This window comes from Melopsittacus undulatus, chromosome 9 (genome assembly GCF_012275295.1).
Source record: "Melopsittacus undulatus isolate bMelUnd1 chromosome 9, bMelUnd1.mat.Z, whole genome shotgun sequence".
Taxonomy (NCBI): domain Eukaryota; kingdom Metazoa; phylum Chordata; class Aves; order Psittaciformes; family Psittaculidae; genus Melopsittacus; species Melopsittacus undulatus.
In genome coordinates this window covers 42,645,536-42,670,892 of record NC_047535.1, presented here as the reverse complement: position 1 = coordinate 42,670,892, position 25,357 = coordinate 42,645,536, and the positions used below count along the sequence as shown (strand labels likewise).

General features: G+C 40.7%; 1 protein-coding gene across 1 annotated transcript; it reads left to right on the top strand.

Moving 5' to 3' along the window:
- The first annotated feature begins 792 nt into the window (after positions 1-792).
- On the top strand, positions 793-24,553 carry TKT (transketolase). The gene is made up of 14 exons (XM_005145811.4): positions 793-985; positions 6,131-6,248; positions 7,799-7,912; positions 8,505-8,602; positions 10,211-10,402; positions 11,062-11,180; positions 12,568-12,761; positions 13,227-13,391; positions 14,628-14,784; positions 18,590-18,720; positions 20,049-20,132; positions 20,313-20,406; positions 22,089-22,211; positions 24,255-24,553. Exons 1-14 carry the CDS (start codon positions 879-881, stop codon positions 24,440-24,442), a joined length of 1,884 nt encoding a protein of 627 aa, XP_005145868.1. The 5' UTR covers positions 793-878; the 3' UTR covers positions 24,443-24,553.
- The last annotated feature ends 804 nt before the right edge of the window (positions 24,554-25,357 follow it).

Sequence of the window (25,357 nt, the reverse complement as noted above, 5' to 3'; positions counted from 1 at the left end):
AAATGCATTTCGTGATTGATGGCTGGTGCAGTCCATCTTTTGTGCAAAAGCTGTTTTGTCAGGTTTTTAAACATATATTTTAGAACTATTAGTTTTATTTTTAGGGGGAAAGCAGCCACACACGGTAATTTTGTTACTGTTCCTCCTGTGCAGAGTGTGAGAAGCGCTCACATCTAGAAAAATGTAACTGTAGCCAAAGTCAGTGGAGCTAGGGTTTATTTACGGCACTGGGGGCCTGCGTTCACACCCCTCATGCACACTTGTGGGTACAGAGTCAAACTTCCTTATAGTCAATCCGTTTAACATATTCATAGGACTGAGACCCAGACGAACCTCAACTCCCGACCGCAAAAGTTCCTTGTTCCTCTTAGTTTCACAGTTCCAGGAACCTACATTCTTTCCCCTGGCCTACACGATTGTGCTTAGGCAGGCTACAGTGCAAAAAGACCAATCAAGCTTTGCTGAAGCGAACTGCTTCTGCTGATCACAGAGGAGCAAAGTTACCGTTCAGAGGCGTTGGATGCAGTCAGTTCTTTTACAGACAGGCGCAGGCTGCAGCTGGAAACCCAATGCAACAACGTTATCCTGCAGCGCTCTGGACGGTATAAAACACGGGGACCCCCACCCCACTTCACAGCGCGGGGGCTCTGAGGGGCCGCCGGGCGAGGCGGGGGAATGGCGCCTGCGCATGGCCACGGGCGGGCGCCCCAAGCGCCTCCTGGCACCGGCAGGGGGCGCCCTGGCGCAGGCGGGAGGTGGGGCGCGGGGCCGCGCCCTCTCGCTCGCTGCGTGTGCCCGCCCCGCGCACGGCCCGGTGAGCCGCGCTGCCTGCCGCCGTTCCTGCCCAGCTCCGCCGCCGCCCTTGCTGCTTCGCCCTCATGGAGGATTACCACAAGCCCGACCAGCAGACCCTGCAGGCCCTGAAGGACACGGCCAACCGGCTCCGCATCAGCTCCATCAAGGCCACCACTGCGGCCGGCTCCGGGTGAGTGAGGCGGACGGGCTGCGCCCCAGCATTGGCCGCAGACCGGCCCCGCCACTCCAGCGAGCCGCGCTCCCTCATCCCGGGGCACGCATGGAGGAGGAGCGGCGGCCAGAGGGGCTGCGCCCCGTTTCCTTAGCCCGTTATCCGCTGCCTAGGGTCACGCTGCTTGCTCGGAGGGCAGAGATCCCGTTCCCTCGCCCCGGTCCCTGTTTTATGCCCGTTTTGCAGGACTCCGAGCAGGGGATGCTGCGGCCCATCCGTTCCCCTGGGCTGCCGGGAGGACTGGGGCCGCAGCAGGGTGGGATGTGCGCTGCGCGGGGAAAGGGACCCTGAAGGCGGGGGGTGATGCTGCGGTGGTCACGGCCGAATCCCGCTAGAACCCCTATCCCGTAACACCCACACTGTCCCCGGCATGCCGGGGCCCGGCTCGGACCGGGTGATGTGGAGATGCTACACTGGGAAATGGCGACTGTGGGTCCGCTGTGCGGTGCTCCCGGGGGCGGCCGGTGTTGTGACTGCGGAGAGGGGCCGGGAATGGGAACTTGGTGCACGGCTGGAAACCAAAGAATCTGTGCCCGAGGCACAAACGGTTTCTTTTTCATTCCGTGCCCGTCAGTTGGAACTAATTCCGCACAGAATTTCAAGTGAGCCCAAGTGGGATTATCTGTGAAATGCCCGCGGTCTCCAATGGGCAGTTTATTCAGGCCTCTGGACAGGGTTTAGCGGAGGCTCTGATGTGTGCAGATTCCAGAGTTATCCTTCTTTTGATCATGCTTTACCTATGGAAAATATCTCTGCAAACAATCCGCTTTTACTCATGTAAAATTAAAGCCATTTTTTCTGCTTGAATAACGTTTTTGAGCGCTTCCACGTGGAGTGCTGGCTTTTTTCCTTCTTTTTTTAATATATCCCATCTTGTTGCAATTTCCTCCTTTGGACCTCTTTGAAATTGGCTGTAGCGTTAAAAAAAATCGAAGAAATCCTGGAATCCTTCTGAATCTGAGGTTTGTGTGGAGAAGGTGGGGTATGAAGTATTTTAAAGCTGCTGCTTTGAATTGCCTTACAGTGCCCACCCTGTGTCTGGCATGGGCTACCCACGTGGCCCTTTCACAAGGCTTACCGAAACTGAACTTTACTCATTCCTTTTACATGCAGCAAATGGAAACGCTGCTTCGGTTCTGCCTGTAAAATGCAGTGGGGACAAGGAGAAACACTCAGCCAGCCACAGGAGCAGGTTTTTACAAAGCCGTGGCTTGTTTGTTCCAGTCTGGAAAAGGAAGCGCAGGATACCCAACAATTGCTCTTTTAATGCTTGATTTGTTTCAATGCTACAATGTACAGGCAATGTTACACGTGCCTGTGTGAAACTGTAGGTAAGAAAAAATGTGCTAAGTTTACTTAGTAGAGCTTCAGCTTCAGTGTTCATCTTCTAGAGTGTATTTTAAGCAAGCCTCAGAGCTTGTATGGTATCGCTTGCTTATTTACAGATAAAATTACTTCTGTTTTGTCAGATGTGCTATTAAAGAATAAGAATCTTGCTACAGCCGTCTCTTTTGTGGTCCATGAAATTCAACAGTAAAACCATTCTCCCCATACTGATGAAGAAACAGTAAAATTAGTTTTACTCAAGATTTTAATTCCTGTTTCATGTATGCTACAATACTGAGTACTTCTTGCGCAAAGACATTTCCTTAATCCCTCAAGTTTATTCTAGCACTGAAGTTCTGTAGAGTCTGAACTTATTACACAACCAGATTATGAAAGATGGGTTCTGCAGGGCAGATTCTGTTCCCAAGCCATATATTTTCTTAACTAGTAATATTTGGTTACTGAGATGATGGTGTAGTAATGTGCCTGTAAGAAAAAGACATTCAGAGTCAGTTACAGTTACATAAATCATGTACATTTCTAAAAGAGCTTCTACACCTTATGAATGTGTTGTCCAAAACCTGAATGAGACAGTAAGATTTGTTTAAGTTGCTGGTGTACACTAGGAGTGTAGAAAAATGTTTGAACGCAAGTTAAATTTAAGTAGAGGCTTACAGTTAATAAGAATTGTCATGCTTGCATTGACTCTGTTAAGGAAATTTGTGTTTGTTAAAGGTGCAGTTTGTAAAAGTGAAGGAAATACTTGCAATAAAAGCACTTCAAACAAAACCAGACCTGCCTGCTACTCTCAAGGAAGTAATTTCCATACACTGTGACTATGTTGCAACACAGGTGGTTCCCTGGTAGATCTGACATACCAGTTGTTGCAATTTTTGCTTGTTCTAACTTTGGTTAAGTTGTGGCCTTTGTCTGGACAAGAGCTAAAGGACCAGGCAGTCTGATCCTGAAGATGCTCAAACATAGCACTTTGAGTACTTTACCAGGTGCAGTAGAAAAATCCAGTGAGCTGGAAAAAAAAGTTGTGCTTAAAAAGCCCTAGGTGGGGAAATGTTTGATTAAGTTGTAAAGATTGAATTTACTTGCTTTTGGGTATGGAAGAAGTTCTTCTTTTAGATAAGAAGTGCAGACATTTTAATCAAAGCTGGTAGAGGCTTTTTGGTAACTAATGATAGGTTTCTGATACTGTGAAATGGTTCCTGGCCTCCTAGAATTAGGTGGTTACATCTCAAAAGTGGAAGTTGCAAGGGTTTCTTAAGAGGCAGTTACATTTCCCAACATGTGGTATCATCATTTATTGCAGGTCATTTTCCTTTTTCTTTTTTTAGCTTTTGTCTTTCCACATTCAATTTTAACATTCCACCACTCTTCTGTTTAGTTGAAATGCGTAGGTGGAGCTAATATGAATTGATGTAGAGTATTAAAAATACCCCACAAAACTATGCTGGAGTAATTATTTTACCCTTGATTTGTGCTGATCGAGGATTTTAGTGTTCCAGTGTACTTTAGTTTTCTACTAAAGGGCTGTATTTTGAAGTTGAGGCATTTCTTCAGTAGGAAGCGTGTTGATGGGGCCCCTGCTGCAGAGTTCTGGATTATTCACCTGTTGGGAACAAAATGTGGGAGACTGTGACCATAGTGGCAATGACTTGCTGTGTCTTTTTCTCCCCTTGTACAAAGTAATCCATATACACTTTGTTAGGCTTAATAAGGAGTCCTTTTAACAGAACTTACTAGAAGCGTATGAGCTAAGATAAGACCAGTAGATGTGGTTCATATGGCTGTATTTAAAGAAAATGGTGTAGTTATTTGTAAAATGATTTCTGGTATCCAATATGTAGTTAAATTTTTGCTATTTTTTGTTAGTAGAAAGTAATTTAACCTGCAGTTTTAACAAGGTTTATTATTATTATTTTATTATTTTCAGGTATTTTAATAAATTTTTCTACTTTTTTTATTTCCACATGCTACCACTTTAGGTTGTTTAAAACTTTTTTTACCAAGACCAGGAGTTCATAGAAGTATGGTTAAGTATAAAGTTAATAAAATTAAAGGAATGAAAGCTTTAAACAAGCATGTAAGGCTTATTGATTAACTCAAATACATATATATTTACTAATATGTTTGAACCATGGTTTAAAGCTAATTCTTTTGGTTCTCTGTGTGTGAGTACTTACTAAGGGATGGACACTAACCGTAATTCAGATTATGCTAGTGTTTTGCATGTTTTTACTCTCTTATTACAGCACTGTTGGGGGTGGGTTGAAGGTTCATTACTACAAGAAGAGAATATTAAAGTTTTACTGAAAGTGTTGTCTAATCCTAACATGCATGGTAAATGTACATGTGGGAAAAGAAATGTGACACTTTCGTAATAAGTTTGTGCTGTTTTACAAGAAGGGTCAAATATTTTAAGAGTATCATGTTAAAGATGAAAGATTAATGTTGGTAGAAGAGAAACTGAGATGAGACTGCAAGTTATTTTCAAGGCTGGTGCAGATTTCTGCAGCCATAACCTTTCTACTGTTCATCATTCACTGTCCTGTACCTCAGTAGCAATCACTCATTCAAGAATGATCCTGTTTACACCACTAAAATCTGAAAAATGCTACTTTCTGCACTCAGTAGAGGTTTTTAAAGAGACTTCTAACTCCTTATAAGAATTAAAAAGCTAAGGCTAATAATGCACTTAGGTGGTCAAGTAGTGCCGTGCCTTCAAGGTGTGTAAGAACTACAGTTATTGTTATTTGAAATCACAGTAGATAAAATCAAATATATGCCCTCTACTGTACTTCAAATTAAATATCTACCTTGTCTCAGAATAAGTGAATATTTGGCACTTGGAAATAACTCTTTTCATGTAGTTTTGCATTTACGTGTTGCTACTTTATGGAATACTTTCTTCTGAAATGAGCCTTGTGTATTTCTAAGCTAAGTTATTGTTGCAAAAATTATCCCAGATAGTTCAATGGGAGAGACTATTCCAGATACTTACAAACATTTGACAAACCAAGTAGTTCAGTATTTCAGCCTGATACAGATGTAAATGTAGAAAATATCGGTTCCTTTCTTGGCCAAAGATTAAGCAAATTAGGATTTTACAATGTGCTTCTTTCTGGGTTTTTACTGGAGACAGCAAATTTTTGCGTCCAGTTTTAGTAGAAGAATTGTATTATTTAATGTTCTCTTTAGAAATTAGCATTCTAGTTCTGTCTGCTTTAACATGGTAAAAGAAAATGGTACCCTATGTGATACAGTTCTAAATGTTCCAGAGCTTTCCTCAAAATATAATCTTGCGTTACCTGTCCTTGCCTGTGCAGTGGGGCCTGAGTAAGTCATGATGCCACATTTTTAATTCCTTTACTCAGTGAGTGGCTAAAATACTGTGGAAAGCTGTCTTTGTTTCCTCTGCACCAGTGTGAATTTCTGCTATGAGATAAACCAGTAAAGTATGATTTCAAACACAGGGTCATACTGCTTCCTGTGCTTCACAGTCATGGATTAGTGTGGTGTTCCTTGGCATGAAGAAGAACAAATTGCTCTAAAAGATATGTCCTTGAACTGTCACCATGCTCTGTCTTTTAATACCCACTTCAACTAGATAAGAAGGCTCCCTTTGTCTCAAAGTACAACTAATTGTCATTAGGGTAATGGTAGATGGGATGGGTCATAGGGGACTTGATAAAGTCATATTTTAAGATATGATCCTAAACAAACAATAATGAGAAGTTGTAATCTTGGGTCTGTCTTGACTTGTAGCCACCCTACATCATGTTGCAGTGCAGCAGAGATTATGTCTGTGCTGTTTTTCCATACCATGAAGTACAAAGTACAAGATCCCAGAAATGCCAGCAACGACCGGTTTATTCTTTCAAAGGTAAAACAACTGTTACGCTATACTGTTGCTCTCTGCTAGCTGTCTAAATACAATCAGGTTGTCTTCCTTGACTTAATGCTTACTTATGTTTGCATCTACTCAGAAGTCTATTGGAAATATTTGAGAGCTTGGAATTTGTTTACTTCAGAAAGACAAGTAAAAGCTGATTAAGTTGAAGCATAACTCAAAAATATTTAAGAAGTGTCTGTATAATGTGTCTTGATAAGTCTTAACTTCACTGACTTCAGTTGTTCTAGTATTAAATAATGTTATTATATTCTCTATGAAAATCTATCAAGAAATATTAACATCTGCTATATTTAGGCTTAACCAATTTTCTAATGAGCAAGTTGCAGTTAGCTTTTGTGCTCTACTTGTTAAATGCAGCTGTGCAGATATGCATGCAGGCACGTCACAATGTGCACCAATTACTGTCGGCTTTTCAGGGAGCATTACATGAAATAGTTGTGGTAGGTTAGTGAATAGTTGGCATTCTTACTGTGCCAGTAGGATATTAAAGTCAGTACCATTTCTGAAGCCAGTGTGGTTCAGAAAACAGATAAAACTACAACCTGGACCGGCCATTAGCATTTCTATCCTTTTTGCATTGTGCCCTTGCAAATCACAAGGACGTTTCGATCATATGACATAAAGGCAGGTGAAGGACCTTCAGAAAACATAGTGATGTGAAAAATGGCAGATCAAGTACTCCAGTGAAGCAGGTTCCATCTTTGAGTCAAGTTCCTCAAATGGTGGCTTACTGTAGTGTTGCATAGCTGATAGTGTAGATCTGAAATAAATAATTAGATAGGAAGCAAACAGCTAATGCTGAGGTGGTTAAGCAATGACAGTCGCTTCTTCATGTTTGCCTTACCTGTCTCTAATGAATAGGGGTTTCTTCTCAGAGTTGATAAATGGCTTCAAACCTCTGCAGACGTTTTTGACTTCTAAGAACTCCACGAGCAGAAGATAACTACTACTTTGCAGTTGTTCAATCAGACCTGGCCACAAGGATCCAAGCTTTTAAAGCTTACAATTTTTCCTGTTGTCACTCACTGCATATTACCTTGAATACACATGTATTGAAGAAGATTTAATGGGCTAACGCTTGCTCATCCATCTGTTTACACTAGCTTAGTGTATAGGAAGGGCTCTGTTTTTGAAAACAGTACCTAAGAGATTGAATCAAAGGGTTTTATATGGATACCAAACCTACTTCTTGGAACTGAAAATGCATGGCTGCCAGAGACTGTCTTAGCCTTCCATGTTGATTTTCTTGAGGACATCCTAAATAGCCCTTGAGAGTGCTGCATTCTTTCTGTCTTAACTGTAGTCAGCTGTCTAGGGTGCTCTAAGCAAGGGAATGGGGGACTTGAAACAAGCATCAGTACGAATGCTGCATTGTAAAAATGAAAGTGTTTTTTAACTCGGTGCCTTCCTAGTTGACATAAGAACCTGATTCTATGGTTTGTCAGCTTTGCAGAATTTTGTCTTGATACTAGGATATTGTGAAAATTGCGCTTTGCTTAAAGTTTGTGTTTTTTTTCTAGGGTCATGCAGCACCAATTTTATACTCTGCTTGGGCAGAGGCTGGCTTTCTACAAGAAGCAGAATTACTGAACTTGAGGAAAATTGATTCTGTCTTAGAAGGACACCCAGTGCCAGTGAGTGCTTATAACCTTAATACAAGATGGTGGGTTTTGTAAAACAAGTAGCACATATATCTTGAAGCAGTTCTTGGTTGCCAGCTATAGTACAGGAAAGATAAAGACTTATAAGAAGGATGGTGATATTTATGACTTCACAACTGAATAAGTGTCTGTGTTTGAACGAGCATGTAAAAATGAACTTTACTGTTCTGGTAAAGTTCCCCAGCAGTCAATATTATCCATCTGAAACAAGTTCCTGCATGGCTTTTCTTGTCTGTTAAGAAGCTTTGAGTTATTTGGTCACCTCATTGGTCTTCCCATTCCCAAAACCATCAATTCTTGACTGCTGCCATCCAAAGTATAGCTGAAAAAATTCCTGGGCCATTGGTAGCCTTCCCTCTCAGAGAGCCTGGTCAGCTTGTGATACTGATCATCAAGGTACATGCACTGCATGGAAAGAAGGGGAATGGCAAGATTTGGAGGCACTTATACAATATTGTTATGCCTGAGAAGCTGAATTTTGATGTATAATGAACAATCTTCTAACACTATAATTTAATTTCTCTATTTCTTCACTGTACAGTAATTGTTGTCTTTTAATTCTCAGAGACAAACATTCACTGATGTGGCCACTGGATCCCTTGGTCAGGGTCTTGGTGCAGCATGTGGAATGGCATACACTGGCAAATACTTTGACAGAGCCAGGTAATTCCATCGTCATGTATTTCACGATTAGAGGCAGTCAATTGGAATATTTTGTGAAAAGAAACCATGTTCTTAATCAGGAAAAAATAAAACCCAAACCTTTAGTCTCCATTCCCAAATCTGATCTCAAATTGAGGTTTATAATTGCGGATTACTAGCCTAGATTACAAAGCCATTGCCAGTGAAACTACCAAGTATTTAAAGATTAGCAAGAATCAGTGCATATATATGTCCCTTTTTGTACCCTGGCAGTATTGCAAGGTGATGTTCCCTAACAGAGAAGACAGTAAAATGTAGAGCAGCCTCTAACTTCCATTAGCCATTTTGAGACTGGTATGTGTCCCCTTAGATGGAAGCTGCATACTGGAAATGTGTCTGTTCCAAGTCAAATGTCTAATAATGGAGAACACATATCTAGATAATGAACTGTTATGGTCAATAATAGCAGCACTGAATCATAAAGTAGGGCTTCAAAATGTTATCAGAAAGGCATTCAGCTCTACAGATACAAAAATGACTGCTTCTGCCACAAGTAGATGTCTAAAGGCAAATCTGTAGGAGGAGGAAAATAGCCTGATGTAGTTGATATATTTTATGTGACAGTTCTAGAACATTCGAGCTCTGGCTGCCCAGTTAGTGTGTTCTACACTTCACTAGCTTGAAATCATTTCTCTGAAAGATGACTTGCTGATTTTAATTGAGTTTAGCAGATGCTACGTGTGGAAAAAATCTAACCAGTGCTTACATGACAGAAGAAAAAGGTGGTCTTGCATGCAGTACTGGGGAGCAGCTTATGTGGAAGGAGTTTAGATTTAGCTGAAGGCAGGTGGGATTCACATCAAAAGTCTATTATAGCTTAATGTCTAGTTAAAAAAAATCATTAACAGCCATCTTGGTTATTTTGTTTTAAAATTCTGTATTTGACAGCTGATTTACTGTAAGTTCACTTATAAAGTTTTGTCATACAAAATAAGGTGGCAATAAAAACCATACATTGCCTGGGTTTCATAGAAATCAGGCAGTACTGCTGCTACCTGAGCTTACCTAAATAAAGATCTTCAGTGCTTGGAGAAATCATCTACATAGTCATGTTGGTTCTCTTTTTCCAGAACTCTGAACCTGGTTATGCAACATGCTTTAATTCATAGCTGAGTTCATCTGCAATTTATAGAGTTCCTGAAAGGAAATTCTTAGTCGTCCTTCCAGAGAGTATATGGGAGGAAAGAAGCAGCAGACAGTAATCTTTCATGCATTGTTGACGATCTTGCTGAGTCACAGTGACAGTGTGTAATGGGCCTGTTCATTCAGGCCTTGCAATAGAAAGCTTAAGATTTGACTTTTCTTTTTGAGAGAATGTTTTTAAAAGGAGTATGGTATTTCTCCTCTTATTTTTTTCATATGTAGCAGCTCAAAAGTATTTATGTTCAGTAGCTATGTAAAATTATCTGAGGCGAATGCACTGAGCAATGGGCATTGAGTTTGGAATAGAAAAAGCAGTGAGTTCTCTCTGAATTGTTAGAGGGGTTTTACAGTGATTTAACTGTGCTTACATGTGAAACCTTGTTTGGGATATTGGGTTTGGTTTTTTACTTTAATTTCTTCTTCTAGCTATCGAGTGTATTGTCTGCTTGGAGATGGAGAGTTGTCTGAAGGCTCTGTTTGGGAGGCAATGGCCTTTGCTGGGCTTTACAAACTTGATAATCTGGTTGCTATATTTGATGTTAACCGTCTTGGACAAAGTGACCCTGCTCCTCTGCAGCATCATGTTGAGATTTACCAGAAACGCTGTGAAGCCTTTGGGTATGTGATTAGAAGAAGTTCGGTGTCATCTCCCATTTGAAGCTGTATGTTTCATTTGCTTTGTTCACGTGAGCTTTCAGCTCTCAAGGATATCATCACCAAGGATGGTCTTTCAGAATGCCTAACGGTGGCCATCTTTAGTACTATTATTACAAAATTCTACAGCAGGAGAATTGGCAGAATGTTTTGTTTAGAGGAAGAAGAGAAGGATTGCTTACTCAGATAATTTTTAGAGGATTTTTTATCACATTAAAACCTGATTTTGTAACTTTGTGTGACTGAAGGTACTGTCATAGCAGAAAGAAGGTCATGGAAACAATGACTCAACTTTCACTGTCAGTTTTTTAATTGATTTCTAGATGTCTGATTTGCTCTTGTGATTAAAAACGGCCATTATGTCTGAAGAAATGCAGGATAACTTAGTGACCTGTCAGCTGTGAATTTTGCTAGTCCCTCTGTGACTTATGTTGCATTATAAAAGAGGGACTATAGTATTTTATGATCTCAAATGAATGTTGTTTTGTGTTTCTGGCATAGTTTGGGTCTTTAAAAGACATAGCATTGGAATGATGTTAGTATTCGTTATTGTTATTGCTAACTACCAGAGAGTGTCACATGCTAAAACCCTTTAGAAACAGTTGATCTGTTTGTGTTCTTAGCTGGCATGCAATCATTGTTGATGGGCACAGTGTGGAGGAACTTTGCAAAGCCTTTGGCCAGGCCAAACATCAGCCAACAGCTATAATTGCAAAGACTTTTAAAGGCAGAGGCATATCAGGTAATAAAACATCTATTGCTTTGCATGTGCATGTGTATAATAATATGTATGTAGTGCAATAAAGGCGCAATCGTTAAATATAGAAGTTTAATGTTTCATACATTAGAAAAAGGTTGATGTTCTATTTAAGAAGTCTTTTCTAGTCTGGAAGACAGCCGGGGGCATGGGAGAACATTGGACTTGAAATTTGCCCTAGCACAAGAGGGCAACCTTCTTGGATTGCTCTTGATCCCTAGACTCACAGAGACTACTCTGAGAAGGAGTAACTTTTTCATGGAAGCTCCCTCCTCCTGGTGCTGCAGATAACAGGATCTGCTTGTTACCAGCCAGGCAGTGTAAATGCATAGGAAATGAGGAGGGATGCTACATTTACAGTTTTGACAAAACTGTATGAGACATGGTGCATAAGCTACCTCATACTGCAAGTTATTTCATATGATCTGATGTGTAATTCATCGAGATACAGGAGTAGTTGACTTTTGGAGTTTATGTTGCCTCTAAAATGCTTTTGCAGTTTTGATGTAGTGTGAAACTTGCTTAAATGTCATTTTCTAGGGAACAAAGGTGTACATTTGAGCAACAGCATGCAGGAATTCTTTCAAACCCTTATACTTCTCAGCAGCATTAGTCCTAAGAAAATGATTTGGGTTCTTGGAAGTGAGATGTGTGCTAGCTAATGAGTGCTGTATCCATAGAATGGAGTAAATGCGTATTCAGCATGTCAAGAGTTGCCATGATTCTGTTCAGCTACAGCTTTTAGCGGCACTTTATGAATTTGCCTTTCTGACCAGATAAATATTAACAAGAGTAAATATCTTCATTTCTTTTCATTGACTAAGCAAGGAGAATTCATTATTCTTAGCAATTTACTCGGTGAAAAGCAGCATATCAGCCAAAGAGGTAATTTTGCTGTTAGTGCTGGATGCACAAAGATAAAAGTCATCAGAAGCTATTTAAATAAACCTGTAAAATGTCAGGTCTTGTTTGAATTAGACAGCTGGGTTAAAACTGTTGCTTGAAATTTAGCTGAGCTTGATTAGACCTCACTGTTGAAATTTTGTGTTAACTGTTAACACTGGTTTACTGCTTGCCACTCTAATGGACCAGGTCTCTTAGGGTGCCAAGTTAAAAACAATTTCAGAAGATGATGCTGGAATTCCATCACTAGTTCAGAATATATGAAATGTTACTATTTCTCTTATGTATTTGAACATGTCTTAATGCAGTTGAATACCATTGTAATTGTTTACAGTGGGAATAATAAAGCAGTTCTTCCTTGAGATACTGTACTAGAATGTTACCCACTTCTAGCTGGGTAAAATCTGCAGCAGAAAACTTAAATAGTTTCTATATTTTCCTTATCCATAATGTACTTTTAAATGCACAGGTGTTGAAGATAAGGAAAGCTGGCACGGGAAGCCCCTCCCCAAAAACATGGCTGAACAAGTCATACAGGAAATAGATGACAAAATCCAAAATAAGAAAAAGCTTTCTCCAGCCCTCCCGGAAGAAGATGCACCTGTAGTAAATATTAGAAACATTAAGATGCCATCTCCACCAACTTACAAAGTGGGAGAAAAGGTACTCTTTTCCTTTTTCACTCTTTGTCAGATATCTTAATGGGTGGCAGAAGGCTTTGGGTGTTATCCCTTGTCCCATTTTCAACTGCCTACCTCTTTTCTCCTATTTTGAATACCCTGGTAAACACCTACTTCTGTGATCTGACACACAGACAGTCATCTCACTGGGTATTATCTATTAAAATATAAATAGTCAAATCACTCTTATTCATTTTATTATCTTATCAATTATCCAAACTATGTTATGCTTACTTAAAATTGAAGAAACTCTATGAGGTTAAGTGAGTTTCCATGATTGAAAACCAAGGTTTTCAAAATCTCCTAGCTAGGTTGGTAAAGAGTTGCTGATTTCAGCACTGATGTCTTTCCTGATTGGTTTTAATTGTATGTGCATACACTCATGGGGGAAAAAAAGAGCTGCTAGAAACAGAGTTATAACAGTAATGCTATATTTTGATTTTCCTAGTGGGCTACCCGCAAAGCTTACGGTGTTGCGCTTGCAAAACTGGGCCATGCTAATGATCGAGTGATTGCTTTGGATGGAGACACAAAGAACTCCACCTTCTCAGAGCTTTTTAAGAAAGAACATCCCAGTCGCTACATTGAATGCTACATTGCTGAGCAGAACATGGTAATGGGTTTCTTGGGTTTATGAATTACTGGTATTACACAGCAGGATCTGAGGTCATTCAGTCTGAGTTTTCAGAGTGGTATTTTAATATTTGCTCTTCATATGTGTATTCATGGATATTTAGTTTGACTTGCTCACTTTTTAGGGAAAAACTAGGCTACGGCAAAAGCTGACACATGTAATACAACAGGAGTGCTTCTGATTGATTGTTCTTTCCTAATTCACTCCTCGTTTTACTTTTATGGTCATATTGTCTGTCTCAGCACAACACAAGGAGATGGCAATACGTAAACAGTAATACTTTGCAAAGTGTGATTTGTAGAGATTTAACTGAAAAGGCTTTTTTAGAGTTTGGGTCATTTTATTTTGCAAGAAAAGGAATGTTCCAATGTGGCAGTGAGTTCCAGGCTAGACTGAGGTGTAAAGGTGAGGACAGAGAAGCAGTTCATAAATTCAGCCTGTTGTCTTTAGTCAAAATAAGATTGAAATAATTTGGTAAGTCGCCTGGTTGAGTCTTTGGTTGCTATCTGTAGGGGTTCACCAAAGCAAATGGAATTAAAGACACAAATTCAGGCAGAAACTTCTTGTCTTTAATGATTTATGACCAAAGAACCATGGACCATCTCTTGCAAATGTTATACTAGAGCAGTTTCATGAGCTCGAGTTGGACATTTTGAATCTACAACAGCTTAGGAGAAATTCGCTATAAAGAGCAGACTAGTTTCTATGTAAAATAAACGTATGGGGTAATTGTAGCAATAAACAATTTAAGGGCCTTGTTCTGATTTCTGTCTTGCTGAAAAAGGGCCCTTTTAGTAAATACCAGTCTGAATAACATGGATAAATCCATTCCCACTTAGTAATGATGTCTGATGGAGATAATTTCACTATGTCCTATGTATTGAAAGTGTAAGCCTTTGATCCCGGAAAAGATAGAAGGGGATAAGTCTTAAAACTCTGTTAATGGCTGCTTGGAACAGATAAAGAAAAGAAGCGCTAGTAAGCATTAACAATAAGAGCTAGCAGTTGAGGCAGGGAGCATAGGAGATACTGGAGGACAGATACTGGGAGAATTGCCTCCTTTCCTTAGAAAAGTGAACAGTGAGGAGCAGAGATTTTTAATCTGCATTGACAGCTTCTCACTGAAGTTTTCGGTAGGAAGTCCCCCAGCTGACCTCTTGGAAACAAGTGATAAATGAAGAATTCACTCTTCTTGTACAATCTGCCTCTTTTCAGGTGAGCATTGCGGTTGGTTGTGCCACTCGTGACAGAACTGTTGCTTTTGCCAGCACCTTTGCTACTTTCTTCACACGGGCATTTGACCAGATCCGCATGGCAGCCATCTCTGAGAGTAACATCAATCTCTGTGGGTCGCACTGTGGTGTTTCTATTGGTAAGGGGCACTCTTGGCTTATTTATCAGTAGTTCCCATCCATTTAGTTTCAAGCAGTCAAACTGATTATGCCTTGTGGAGACAATCAGTAATATAGCTGTGATGGTACAACAATGGCACCATTTATAGAAAGAAGTCATGCTCACAGTTTACTTTTATCAGACATGTTGTATTAAGAAAGGATGAGAAGGATTTCAAGCCTTTATCAGCTCATATGCCTTTTTTTTCCTCTTTGATCTGTTTGGCCTGATAAAAATAGAACTTTTCCCTGCAAGCTTTTCTACTCCACAAATATAGAGTGTTATAAAGGAATTGGATTGAAAATTAGGAGCTTAGGTTCTTTTCTATCTTTACAGCTGATGTCCTCAGTGATGAGAATAGTCATGTGCTTACTGTACCTTTGTTTCCCAGTCCCTATAATGAGAAACTAATGAAAGCTATCCTGGCACAGACACTCTTGTTCACTAGTCTCAAAAGCACTTTACAAGGGAAAAATATCGTTGGTTTATTATGCCTTTGATGATCACCAATTTTAAATAATTGATTCAACTTCTCTCAGTATTTCTGACTACTGGAACACTTGCTGTGTTGACTAAAAAAAACCCAAAACCTCAAAATACTAATGAAATGTGCACTGCAGAGCTGTTAGATAATTCAGGAACTTGAATTACAGGATCATGGAATATTTTGGGTTGGAAGGGACCTTTAAAATTCATCTAGTTCAATCCCCCTACAGTGAGCAGGGACATCTTCACCTATGCCAAGTTGTTCAGAGCCCTGTCCAACCTGACCTTAAATGCCTGCAGAGATGGGGAATCCACAGCCTCTGGGCAACCTCTGCCTCACCACATTCATTGTAAAAAATTTCTTCCTTATATCTAGTCTGCAGAAGTCTACATGGATGATATCTGTAGCTCTTCTGTTCACTGACACACATGGTGGCTTTCAACTCCTCCTGTTTGTGCCCATGCCGCATGCATTGGTTTAGCAGTATTTCAGCTGGGCTGTCAGCCATGTCACCTTCTTAGAACATCTTAATTCTTTTGAGGTGCTTCTCTGATGTTTCCCTGTTGGTTTCTATTACCACAGGAGCCCCTGGCTCCTCTCTGCAAGACTTGCTGCAGCGTAGGCAGCACTTCTCAAAGCAACAGGCTGAGAACTTTTGCTAGCAGTACCTTCTCTGGTCTTTGGTTCCCATCATAACTGTTTGGGAAGTGTTAGATCATATTGGCGTTTGATTCTGATTTGAGGGAGGAAGGGAGTTTTGGGATTTTTAAATAAAGAGCTTAGACATCACCCAAGAAAACAGGAGCAGACTTGTATACCAAGAAGGAAGATAACAGTAGACATTGATGCTGGAAAACCCACTAGGCATTTATAGGGGAAAAGAAAGACAGGGAAAGCTGACATGGGTAGTAAATTAAGGCTCTTTGCATGCTAATTTAACCTGTAATACTGGTAAAGATTTAAAGGTGCTTCATAAAAGTGTAGTCTCATCCAGAACCTCAAGCTTAACTTGCAGCGGTATGGAGCATGCTTTAGTAGTGGAGACTGTAAGTAGAGTATATCAGATTATGGCTTGTGTTTGTCATTAAGGGAGGGATTCTATTACAAGCCTCTTTTCTTTTTAAAATCAGTCCTCCCATCTCATCGTAGTCTAGTTTAATACAGTTTAAGTCTTTTAGTAAGCAGCAAAGGGTCTTGATGCAAAAGACAATTAGCTTTGGTCTTTTCTCGTATTAGAAGACAAAACTCCTTCGTGTTACCTGGATTGCCTCCTAGAACTGCACTTCCAAGTTTCGATGTTCAGCACTTGAAAAGCTCTGCTGGGAGCTGTGATTGTGGAGCACAGGTTTATGAAGTGGTTTGGGTTACAAGTCTGGTCCAGGCCTCAACTGGGATTTTTCAGAAAATTATTTGGACACCCAAAGTTTATTGAACAAGTTGCAAAAGAAAAGGAATTTAGAGAAATCTTTTAGCAGTTAGAAAATGCAGTTTTAAATGGAAGGGTATGTATAAAATGTACTTCCTATTAGAACTTTGGGTCTGCATGGAATTCAGAATCCTGAGGGGATCTGTGGTGAAAATTGAAGTTTTATGAATGCAGTTCTAGATAGACCTGGGCTTCTGCTGCATTGAAATTTGGTCCCATTAAATCTATGACCTTCTGGACTTGTACTAAGTTCACTCCTAAAGCAGTAGTTGCTGACAGACCAAAATATTAAAGATGTTTTCAGGGTCGTAAGAGAATAATGTCAAATTGGTATTTCCTAAACTGAATGTATAGGAAAGAAATCATAGTGTAAATGTGTCAAAAATAGAAATATCAGTTGTTTCGGCAGTAAGTTTTATATTCCAGACATTTTATACTGTTCATATTAAGGACTCACATTTTTTGTTCAGCTATAAATGTAGGCTTTGCAGATGTAATTGAACAATTATTCTCTGCATCACTTTAAAACCACATAAAACAGGATTTTTGTAAAGATGCACTTGGGGCCAAACTCAGCCTAGTGCTAATCTGTAAATTACTGGTATGAACTGTGAATGCTGATATTAACACTGTTTTAGCAAAAGTAGGAGAAGCACGAGTGCTGTCTTTATCTTGAGTAAGATTCTGATTGAGGTACCTGTTAATTTTGTTCTTAATTCCACTTTCTATGAATAGATTGTGTGAGCACATTTTAGGAAAGGAAAATGCCCACTGAGATCCCACTCAGAGTGCACAGAGTTAGAAACTGATGTTGAGGACTTTTATTCACGTTGTGACTGAAAGCCAAGACACGCTTTTCCTGCTTTGTGCTTACATTATTAGTAATGTATAGTGCAGGGTTCAATGATTAATTTGTTTAACATGTTTAAAGTCCTTCAGAGTTTTGTGCTGCTCTCATGAAAATACTCTCCTCCTTCCTTGTGAACTCGTCCTTCTTGAGTAACAGGTAGTGGAGTCGGGTGCATGTGGGAAGGCTTATTGCCCTGCTTCTGCTCTGCAGGCTGTGACGTGCCTGCATTCAGAGCTCTTTGCATGGTTTGGAACTGTGCCATTCCCAAAGCACCGTTACGTAAGGTCGCTGGGGGGATGTGTTGTGGTGGTTGTTTCTTCAACTGTGAAAATCATGGCATCCAGCACAAGTTCTGGCTAAAAAGTCTGTTTTATAGATCTGCGGTGTAAGGTGCTTGAGTTGTTGAATTAGCAATATGGATGCTGTATTGCTCTTTGAAAGACTTTTTATGGTATTGGAAAATACATACCCTTCATTTAGTCTTGAGACTAAGAGTTTGTGATTAGTTGTACCAAGTGGACTCTCCATTTCTGATGGGACACATGCAATTCTTCCACGTTTCCAGCAGTTTAAATCTGGAGAAACATTAGTGTCAAATACAAATTTTTGCTTGTGCAGGGTCACTACATACATGTAGTATGTATCTGAATAAAATATATTCATAATAATATAAAATCTGAAGATGCTCAGATATTTTGTGACTCTCTTTCTATATCTGTACCTTCCTACTCTGGTTATCTTCCATTTGTGTTGTTTTATTGTTACGCTTCATTTCCCATTTTTTCTTTTTAACCTGAGCTCTCTTTCTTTCTAGTCTCTTTCTATGTTTATTTACTGTTTAGATGGTTCCGAGGTTAAGGAGAAGATGATTCTTTTCTCAAGCAGGTACACTTGCATGTCCTGTGTGTGCCTGATTTTATACTTTTTGGGGTTTTTTCTGGTTTACATTGAACCTCACTGCTATATTGAGTGATTGTCAAAAATGCTCTTACTCTTTTGTAACCCTGGTTTAATTCTTTTAGGTGAGGATGGGCCATCTCAGATGGGACTGGAGGATCTGTGCATGTTCCGGGCTGTTCCAAATGCCACTGTGTTCTACCCTAGTGATGCTGTAGCTACTGAAAAAGCAGTGGAAATAGCTGCCAACACCAAGGTTTGCATCGCAGCCTTTCTGAGCCAGAGGACTTTTTGTTTTCTTTTTCTTCACTATTTTTGTTGTTTCTGGCATGTTTCTTGCATGTTTCTACCCACATAAATTCTTTCAAAGGCTCCAGCGTGGCAGTGGGATGTTTTCTTTGCATGGAAAGGCTACAGACACTCTGTCCAGGCTAGTGCAGAATGAACAGACTGGAATGCTGTGGGCCAGATTTGGGGAGATGTAAATGATTACACAGCAACTGCAGTTTGGGACTAAATTGTCTTCGAAATAAGCACAAGTGTAACTCTTGATGGTCTTTAGCAAACTGATAGAAAATACACTCCTAGTATGGTGTCTCTGGGGTCAAAATTGAAGTTGGATATAGAATGATGAATTGATTTTGAGGATTTTGATCATGTGCCCATACAGAGTAAGGTTATCTATTAGGTTAGCGAGTCTACATTTTTGGAGATATTGAGAGCTGGCCTTTTTACTGGTTGATGGTCTCTCTGGTCATCTTCTGCTCTCTGTTGCCAGTGATGGATTGCAGTTAAATAGGACACTGGCTGAAGAAGACTAAGACTTCCCACATGGCTGTGGCACAGTTTCTAATCTCTCCAAAACTTCAGCTAATTCGGCAGAGTAATGGTCAAATGTCATAATTAGCATGGGTCAGGTTATCTCCTTGATCTTTGATACTTCTGGCTGCAGTAGGAGTTTACCTTCAGAAAGGAGCAGATAATCAGAAGATGTTTAGTCTTGATAGTACAGCTTTGAAGTGAAGGAGTGTGAGAATTTGGTGTGTAACAAATGAGGAGTGGTTTGTGGGGGAAAAAAGAGGGGAGGAGATTGTAAGGTAATGTGAGGGAGGGATTAGATCTAAGCACAGGTTGCTTACTTCTTTTGGAAGAGCATCTAACTGATGGAAAGCATTTTTCCTTACGTTCAGCTGAGCATTTCTGCTTTTGCTTTAAAGCCAATAGAGTAAAATTTGCACATGTATGGCAAAGTTCTAAGATTCTAATTAACTTGAGTAGAATTTTCCTTTCCATAAGAGAGCAAAAGAGAAAAGATCTTGGAATCAGAAAGAAAATTGTAAGTTATGAGCATACTCTAAGAGGTTATTAACTGTGTTGTAATGTCTGGAACAACCAGCTGTTGAAAACTAACTAATGGGAAGTAGGGAGGGAGTTACTCAGTAGAACCAGAGGTAACATAGAAGGGTGGAAACAAGACAAATAGAAAAAGTTGTTTTGCTGTATTTTTTTTTCACAGGGTTTACAAACTAGAATGTCAACGTGTTTCTGGTTTTGTAACTTATAACATGTTTACTTCGGAAACAGGGCATTTGTTTCATAAGAACCAGTCGTCCTGAAAATCCTGTCATTTACAACAACAATGAGGACTTCCATATTGGGCAGGCAAAGGTAAATATTGTCCAGATGAACAGAATCAGAAAAAAATATGCAAAGTTGCTCTTGTGAAAGCCCTTTTCCTTCTAAAGCATTCCAATGCCAAAGATTTGATCTTTTTAATAAAATCTCCAGAAATGTTAGAAATATCAGGGAGATTTACTGCTAAAAATACATGGAAACACTTTCTTGCAGGTGGTTCTGAAGAGTAAGGATGACCAGGTGACTGTGATTGGAGCAGGAGTCACTCTGCACGAGGCTCTGGCTGCAGCAGAACAGCTGAGAAAAGGTGAGCAGATCATGGGGGTTGTTCTTTGGTTTAAGTTTCATTTTCCTTTTTTATCATATAATACAGCAAAGAAATCAGTACCATAACTGCTCACGCTTTGTGTTGGTAAACATTAATTAAAAAGTAATAGACAGCTAGTCACCTGCTACACTGATACAGTGGAGCATGGTGTGTATCTGCCAATCTTGCCTAGTTGAGTGGGGTTTAGTTATCTTACCAGCATTAGTAGCCATGAAAATTACCAAATTGATCAAAGTCTCATTAGAATTGCTAATCTGCCTGGCAGAGAATCTCTGCAGGCAGAGTTTCACGGGAAGTGTGTGAGAAGCAAGGGTGATCCTTCCCTGGCATGTTCTCTGGGCAGGATAAGGTACCAGCACAGTAGAATGCAATCAGGCTGGGGCCTGTTATCAGAATGCAGCTTGTCGGCTGAGCCATAGCTGGTGTGTGAGCTCTTACACAACACTGTTGATATACAGTGTCTTTGTGTGTATATGGATCACTGCTAACTTCGGTTTTTTGAATGAATGTATCGACTTAACTGGTGTGGGTGGCAATAATTCTGTGATAGTGTTCAAATGCACTGACATCTCACAGCAAACATAAACATCCTACCATAAAATAAGAAGAGAAAGAAACCATCAAAAATCCATCTGTGAGTTAGTAGCCTGTGTCCAGGAGGAGATTACCAACAGTAAGAGATAATACAACTAATGCTGCCTGTGGCTTATGGGTAGTTCTGTATGCTGTATTGAACAGATACTTTGTACAATCGAGCCCATCAGGCTTAGGATATTGTGAAAGTTGTATTTTTAGAATTATTGTTATTTTTCTGCATTTACCACACTTTGAAGCTCTGCTGATCTCAAAGAGTGAATAACCAACTATGGAGGGAAAACCTCTTAGTGCAGAGGCAGAGTCTAATAACTTAAATATATTGCCCACTACAGAGTCTTCAATCACAAAACTGTCAGCATAATATAGGGCTTCTTTATGTATAAGAGTTGACTCAGTGTTCAGCCAGCCAAGACCAGAAAAAAACTCGTGTAACTTTCCATTCTTTATTAACAATAACCATTTGTACATAGCTTTAACAAGCAATCTGGGCCTGCCTGGTGACGACAGGACAAATTCTGGGTTTGATGGTGACATTAAGGGTGCCATGATCAGGACTGGGGCAGTTCTAACAGGCATACCTGATAGGTGGGCAGCTGTAATGAAGGATTTAGAATGCATACAGACTGAAGAAGCAGGGGGAAATTCTGCTTGGATTGACAATGAAGTTAAAGGTGGAATGAAGGTCTGGGAAAAAAATTGTGATTGACAGCTTGAATAAGAAGAATTTCCTGGTGACTGGATTCTGCTCTTACCTGTGGTAAGGCCAGTTAGATTAGTGTGCTACTGACAGGTGTCACTTATACAAGACTTTTCTGCCTCAAGAGTCCTGTCTGCGGTATGGACAGATGCTACTCTCTCACAAGGTGCATGAAGAAATAATACACAAAACTTAGGGTTGACTGGGTTCAGTGGTAGACAAGCCATTAGTACAGATACTGGGGTACCTGTTCGTGTAGACAGGTTTCATAATGGCTCTGAAAGATTGCAGGGGCTGCCTGAACTGCTTGCATTGTCTTTGTGTTCTCCAAATTCATGTTGCAATTCATTTTGTTCTATTTCTGCAGAGAAAATTTTCATCCGTGTGATTGATCCCTTTACTATTAAGCCCCTGGATAAGAAGACAATACTGGAAAGTGCAAGAGCAACCAAGGGCAGAATCATCACTGTTGAGGACCATTATCATGAAGGTATGCTGGGTCCAGGAGGTCACAGTCCACACAGTTATTCCCCAGGGGTTGGAACCTCACAGCTTCTAATCTGAGAGAAATATGGGACCTGATGCTGTCATTCGGTTAAAGCAAAAGGTTTTATTCTTTCTTATTACTCTTAACGATTATAAGATGACACTGAGGATTGAAAGTTTCCTCAGATATAATGGGTTAATCAGGGCTCCTTTCTGATCACCTTGTGTGCCCTTCCATGTGCTTGGTCCAAGTGAAGTCTTGAGTCATTTGTGTTCACTGAAATCGTAAGTTCCTGCTGTGGTGCAGTGATTCTGCATGGAATGTTCTCAGAATAGCTTTTACAGCAGCTGTAATTGTTGGAGTTTTAAGTTGTGAGAGAGACCATTGCTGTGCAGGTTTTTTAAGTTTTCCCTGTATCCAAAAGAGCAATTCCAGGTTGCTTGAAATCAGATGATTTGGCAGTTTCCAGTCACTCTGGGGTAAATTCCAGAGTGAACCTCATAGAATTGTCCTCCATTGACCCAGCCTGCCCAGATCCCTCTGCAGACCCTTCCTACCCTCCAGCAGATCAACACTCCCACCCAGCTCGGTGTCATTTGCAAACCTACTGAGGGTGCCCTTGATCCCCTCATCCAGATCATTGATAGTTACTAAACAGAACTGGCCCCAGTACTGAGCCCTGGGGAGCAGCATTTGTGAGCAGCTGCCAACTGGAGTTAATTTGGTTAATTTGCTGCCACTTGCTCTCTGACATGTCTTGCTGACACTGGTTTTCAAGAGCTTGCCTGTGCAAACATGTCCCATGAAGATGAGACTGTGTGCAAAGAGCAGCGGTTGTGAATCATGTCAGGCTTGATCTTCTTGGGGGAGATGAAGAAATTAGCAGAGAGGCAGCTGTGAACTATGGCATTAGTAGGTATTTGTGGTATCTACTAATAGAAATTAGTAGATATAATTATGAGAATATTATCCTAATTTAAGGTGAGCATCACTCTTGCCGGGTATGTAAAGTGAGCTGGTGTTGCCATAAGTGCTGGTTACATGGTACTTTCATTCCAGTGTATGGACAATAATAGCATCACAGCCTCATCTTACAACTCTGGACAAATATTTTACTGTAGATTTGCAGGATATCAAAATCACCACACTTGGAGGTGAGGAACGTGTAAATTATTGTGGCATGGCTGTGTGATGCAGCCAAGGAAGGTCAGGTGTAAACACCTCACAAGCCTGAGTGTGTTGCAGGCCCACATCAGGTTGATCTTACCAGCCACATCTATGGAGGTGCCTCTGGCTGGAGGCTGTTTGACTGGTTTAAATCACACTATGTCTGGAGCTCTAAAAAGCCTGATATACCCTGACTGAAGTGTTAGGACCAAGGTATCCCTCCTACCAGGTCTCAAGAGCACATGCTCTGGACACTACTCCTGTGCTTTCTTCTTTCCCCATACTCCTGCTTCCATTGTCTCTCCTGTTGCTACACAGTTCCCCATTACATCCTTTGTATGATTATGATTCAGTCTGTAAATCCCTGATAGTGATTCAGTGGAAATTGAGCTCTAACCAAAGGCTGTGAATGTGTTGCATAACTCAGAGAGGTGCCTAGCAGCATGTACAGGCACTCTGAAAGATGGAGCTCTTAAACGCCATAGAGATTGGTGGGAGTTCAGCCTTTCAGCACACTAAGTACATTTGTAAATACTCCTCAGTCTAAGTATATTTTAAACCTGGCCCTCTATAGCTGATGCTGAAGTGGTAAGGGCTTCCTGACAGCTCTGTGCCCTTCGGAGGTACTTGTTTCTCCCTGCCAATTTGCAAGTACTTCAGAAATGGCAGGCTGCTTGTCCTCAGAATGCCTTGGAAATAGGAAATTGTCTTCATTTCACAAATGGGCAACTCAGACATATAGTGTGATTGATGTTTCTCATAAGCTTGTGAATTGAGGATTTAGCTTGCATGGACCTTTGGATCAGATATACATGCAATCTGCATATTGCCTGTGGTAACATGCCAATACATGCCTTGTTTAACTTCTTTTTTCCACAGGTGGCATTGGAGAAGCAGTGTGTGCTGTAGTGGTGGGTGAGCCTGGGATCACAGTCAATTGCTTGGCTGTATCTCATGTACCACGCAGCGGGAAGTCAGCTGAGCTCCTGAAGATGTTTGGCATTGATAAAGATGCCATTGTGCAGGCTGTTAAGGTGGCAGTGTCCAAATCCAGAAATGCGGAGTAGTTTGAAGCATCTTGTGGGATTACAGAAGAACACTGTTCAGAGAGGTACTGTAAGTTTAAGGCAAAGGTGCTTTATGTAGAGAGTTCTAATAAAAATACCAGCTAAAAAAAACTTCTGGGCTTTAATCTCTTTTTTTTGCCTGCAGAGTTTTGTGTAGTTGGGGTAACAGTCATTGGAAAACCTTCAGGTTATTTAGTAATGTGTAGGCAGCAGCCCTTTGCCTGCCTGCTATGAGCATTTTCTGCTTTGCAACTATTCTTCCCTGCTGTGAGCTTTGGCACTGGAGCAGTTGGGTGTTTGCTGAAGGTCTGAGTGGGCTGTGCTTCAGCAGGGAAGTAGGCATTGGGCATTGCAGCCTAGAGTGAATTGAGCAACTCGTTCGGGTTTGGTCCAACTTACTGCTAAGATTAAACTCATCTTGAAGGGGGTTCTGGAGAGGGTGTTAGACACTGAATAGTGAAAAGCAGGACCATAGATTGCAGGAGGAGGGGAGCTTGTGACTTTGCTTCCGCTCCTCCTGTTTTGTCCTTGCCATGTAAAGCCAAAGGTGAGGAGGAAATACCGTATATGCTGGGTAATGTCGAAGCAGGGGAAGATGTATCAGGGGAAGGGGGAGGCCCAGTGGAGCTGTGGGACTGAATGATGAGTCCTGGGCATGGGAGGGACCTGCAGAATGGAGGCTCAGTGAGCACAAACTCATTTCAGGGGGTTGAAAGTCTTCTGAACAACTTGTATTTTTGAGTGCTTGGCTGGTGTTGCAGTAAGGGTGATGTGTGAGACCGTAACAAGAGTGTTGTCACTGGGCAAGAGACAAGATATTTAAACTGCAGAGATGGACTGGGGAAGGAGCTGAAAGAAGAGCAGGAAATTTCCAGATACATATTTAGTTGCATCCTTTCAGGTAAGTTGATCTTT

Excerpts from the sequence above, each read along its gene's own strand:
- TKT (XM_005145811.4), top strand. The coding sequence starts at position 879 with ATGGAGGATTACCACAAGCCCGACCAGCAGACCCTGCAGGCCCTGAAG. Across the intron at positions 7,913-8,504 it reads TAGAAGGACACCCAGTGCCA|AGACAAACATTCACTGATGT; the intron begins GTGAGTGCTTAT and ends TTTAATTCTCAG. Across the intron at positions 10,403-11,061 it reads AAACGCTGTGAAGCCTTTGG|CTGGCATGCAATCATTGTTG; the intron begins GTATGTGATTAG and ends TTGTGTTCTTAG.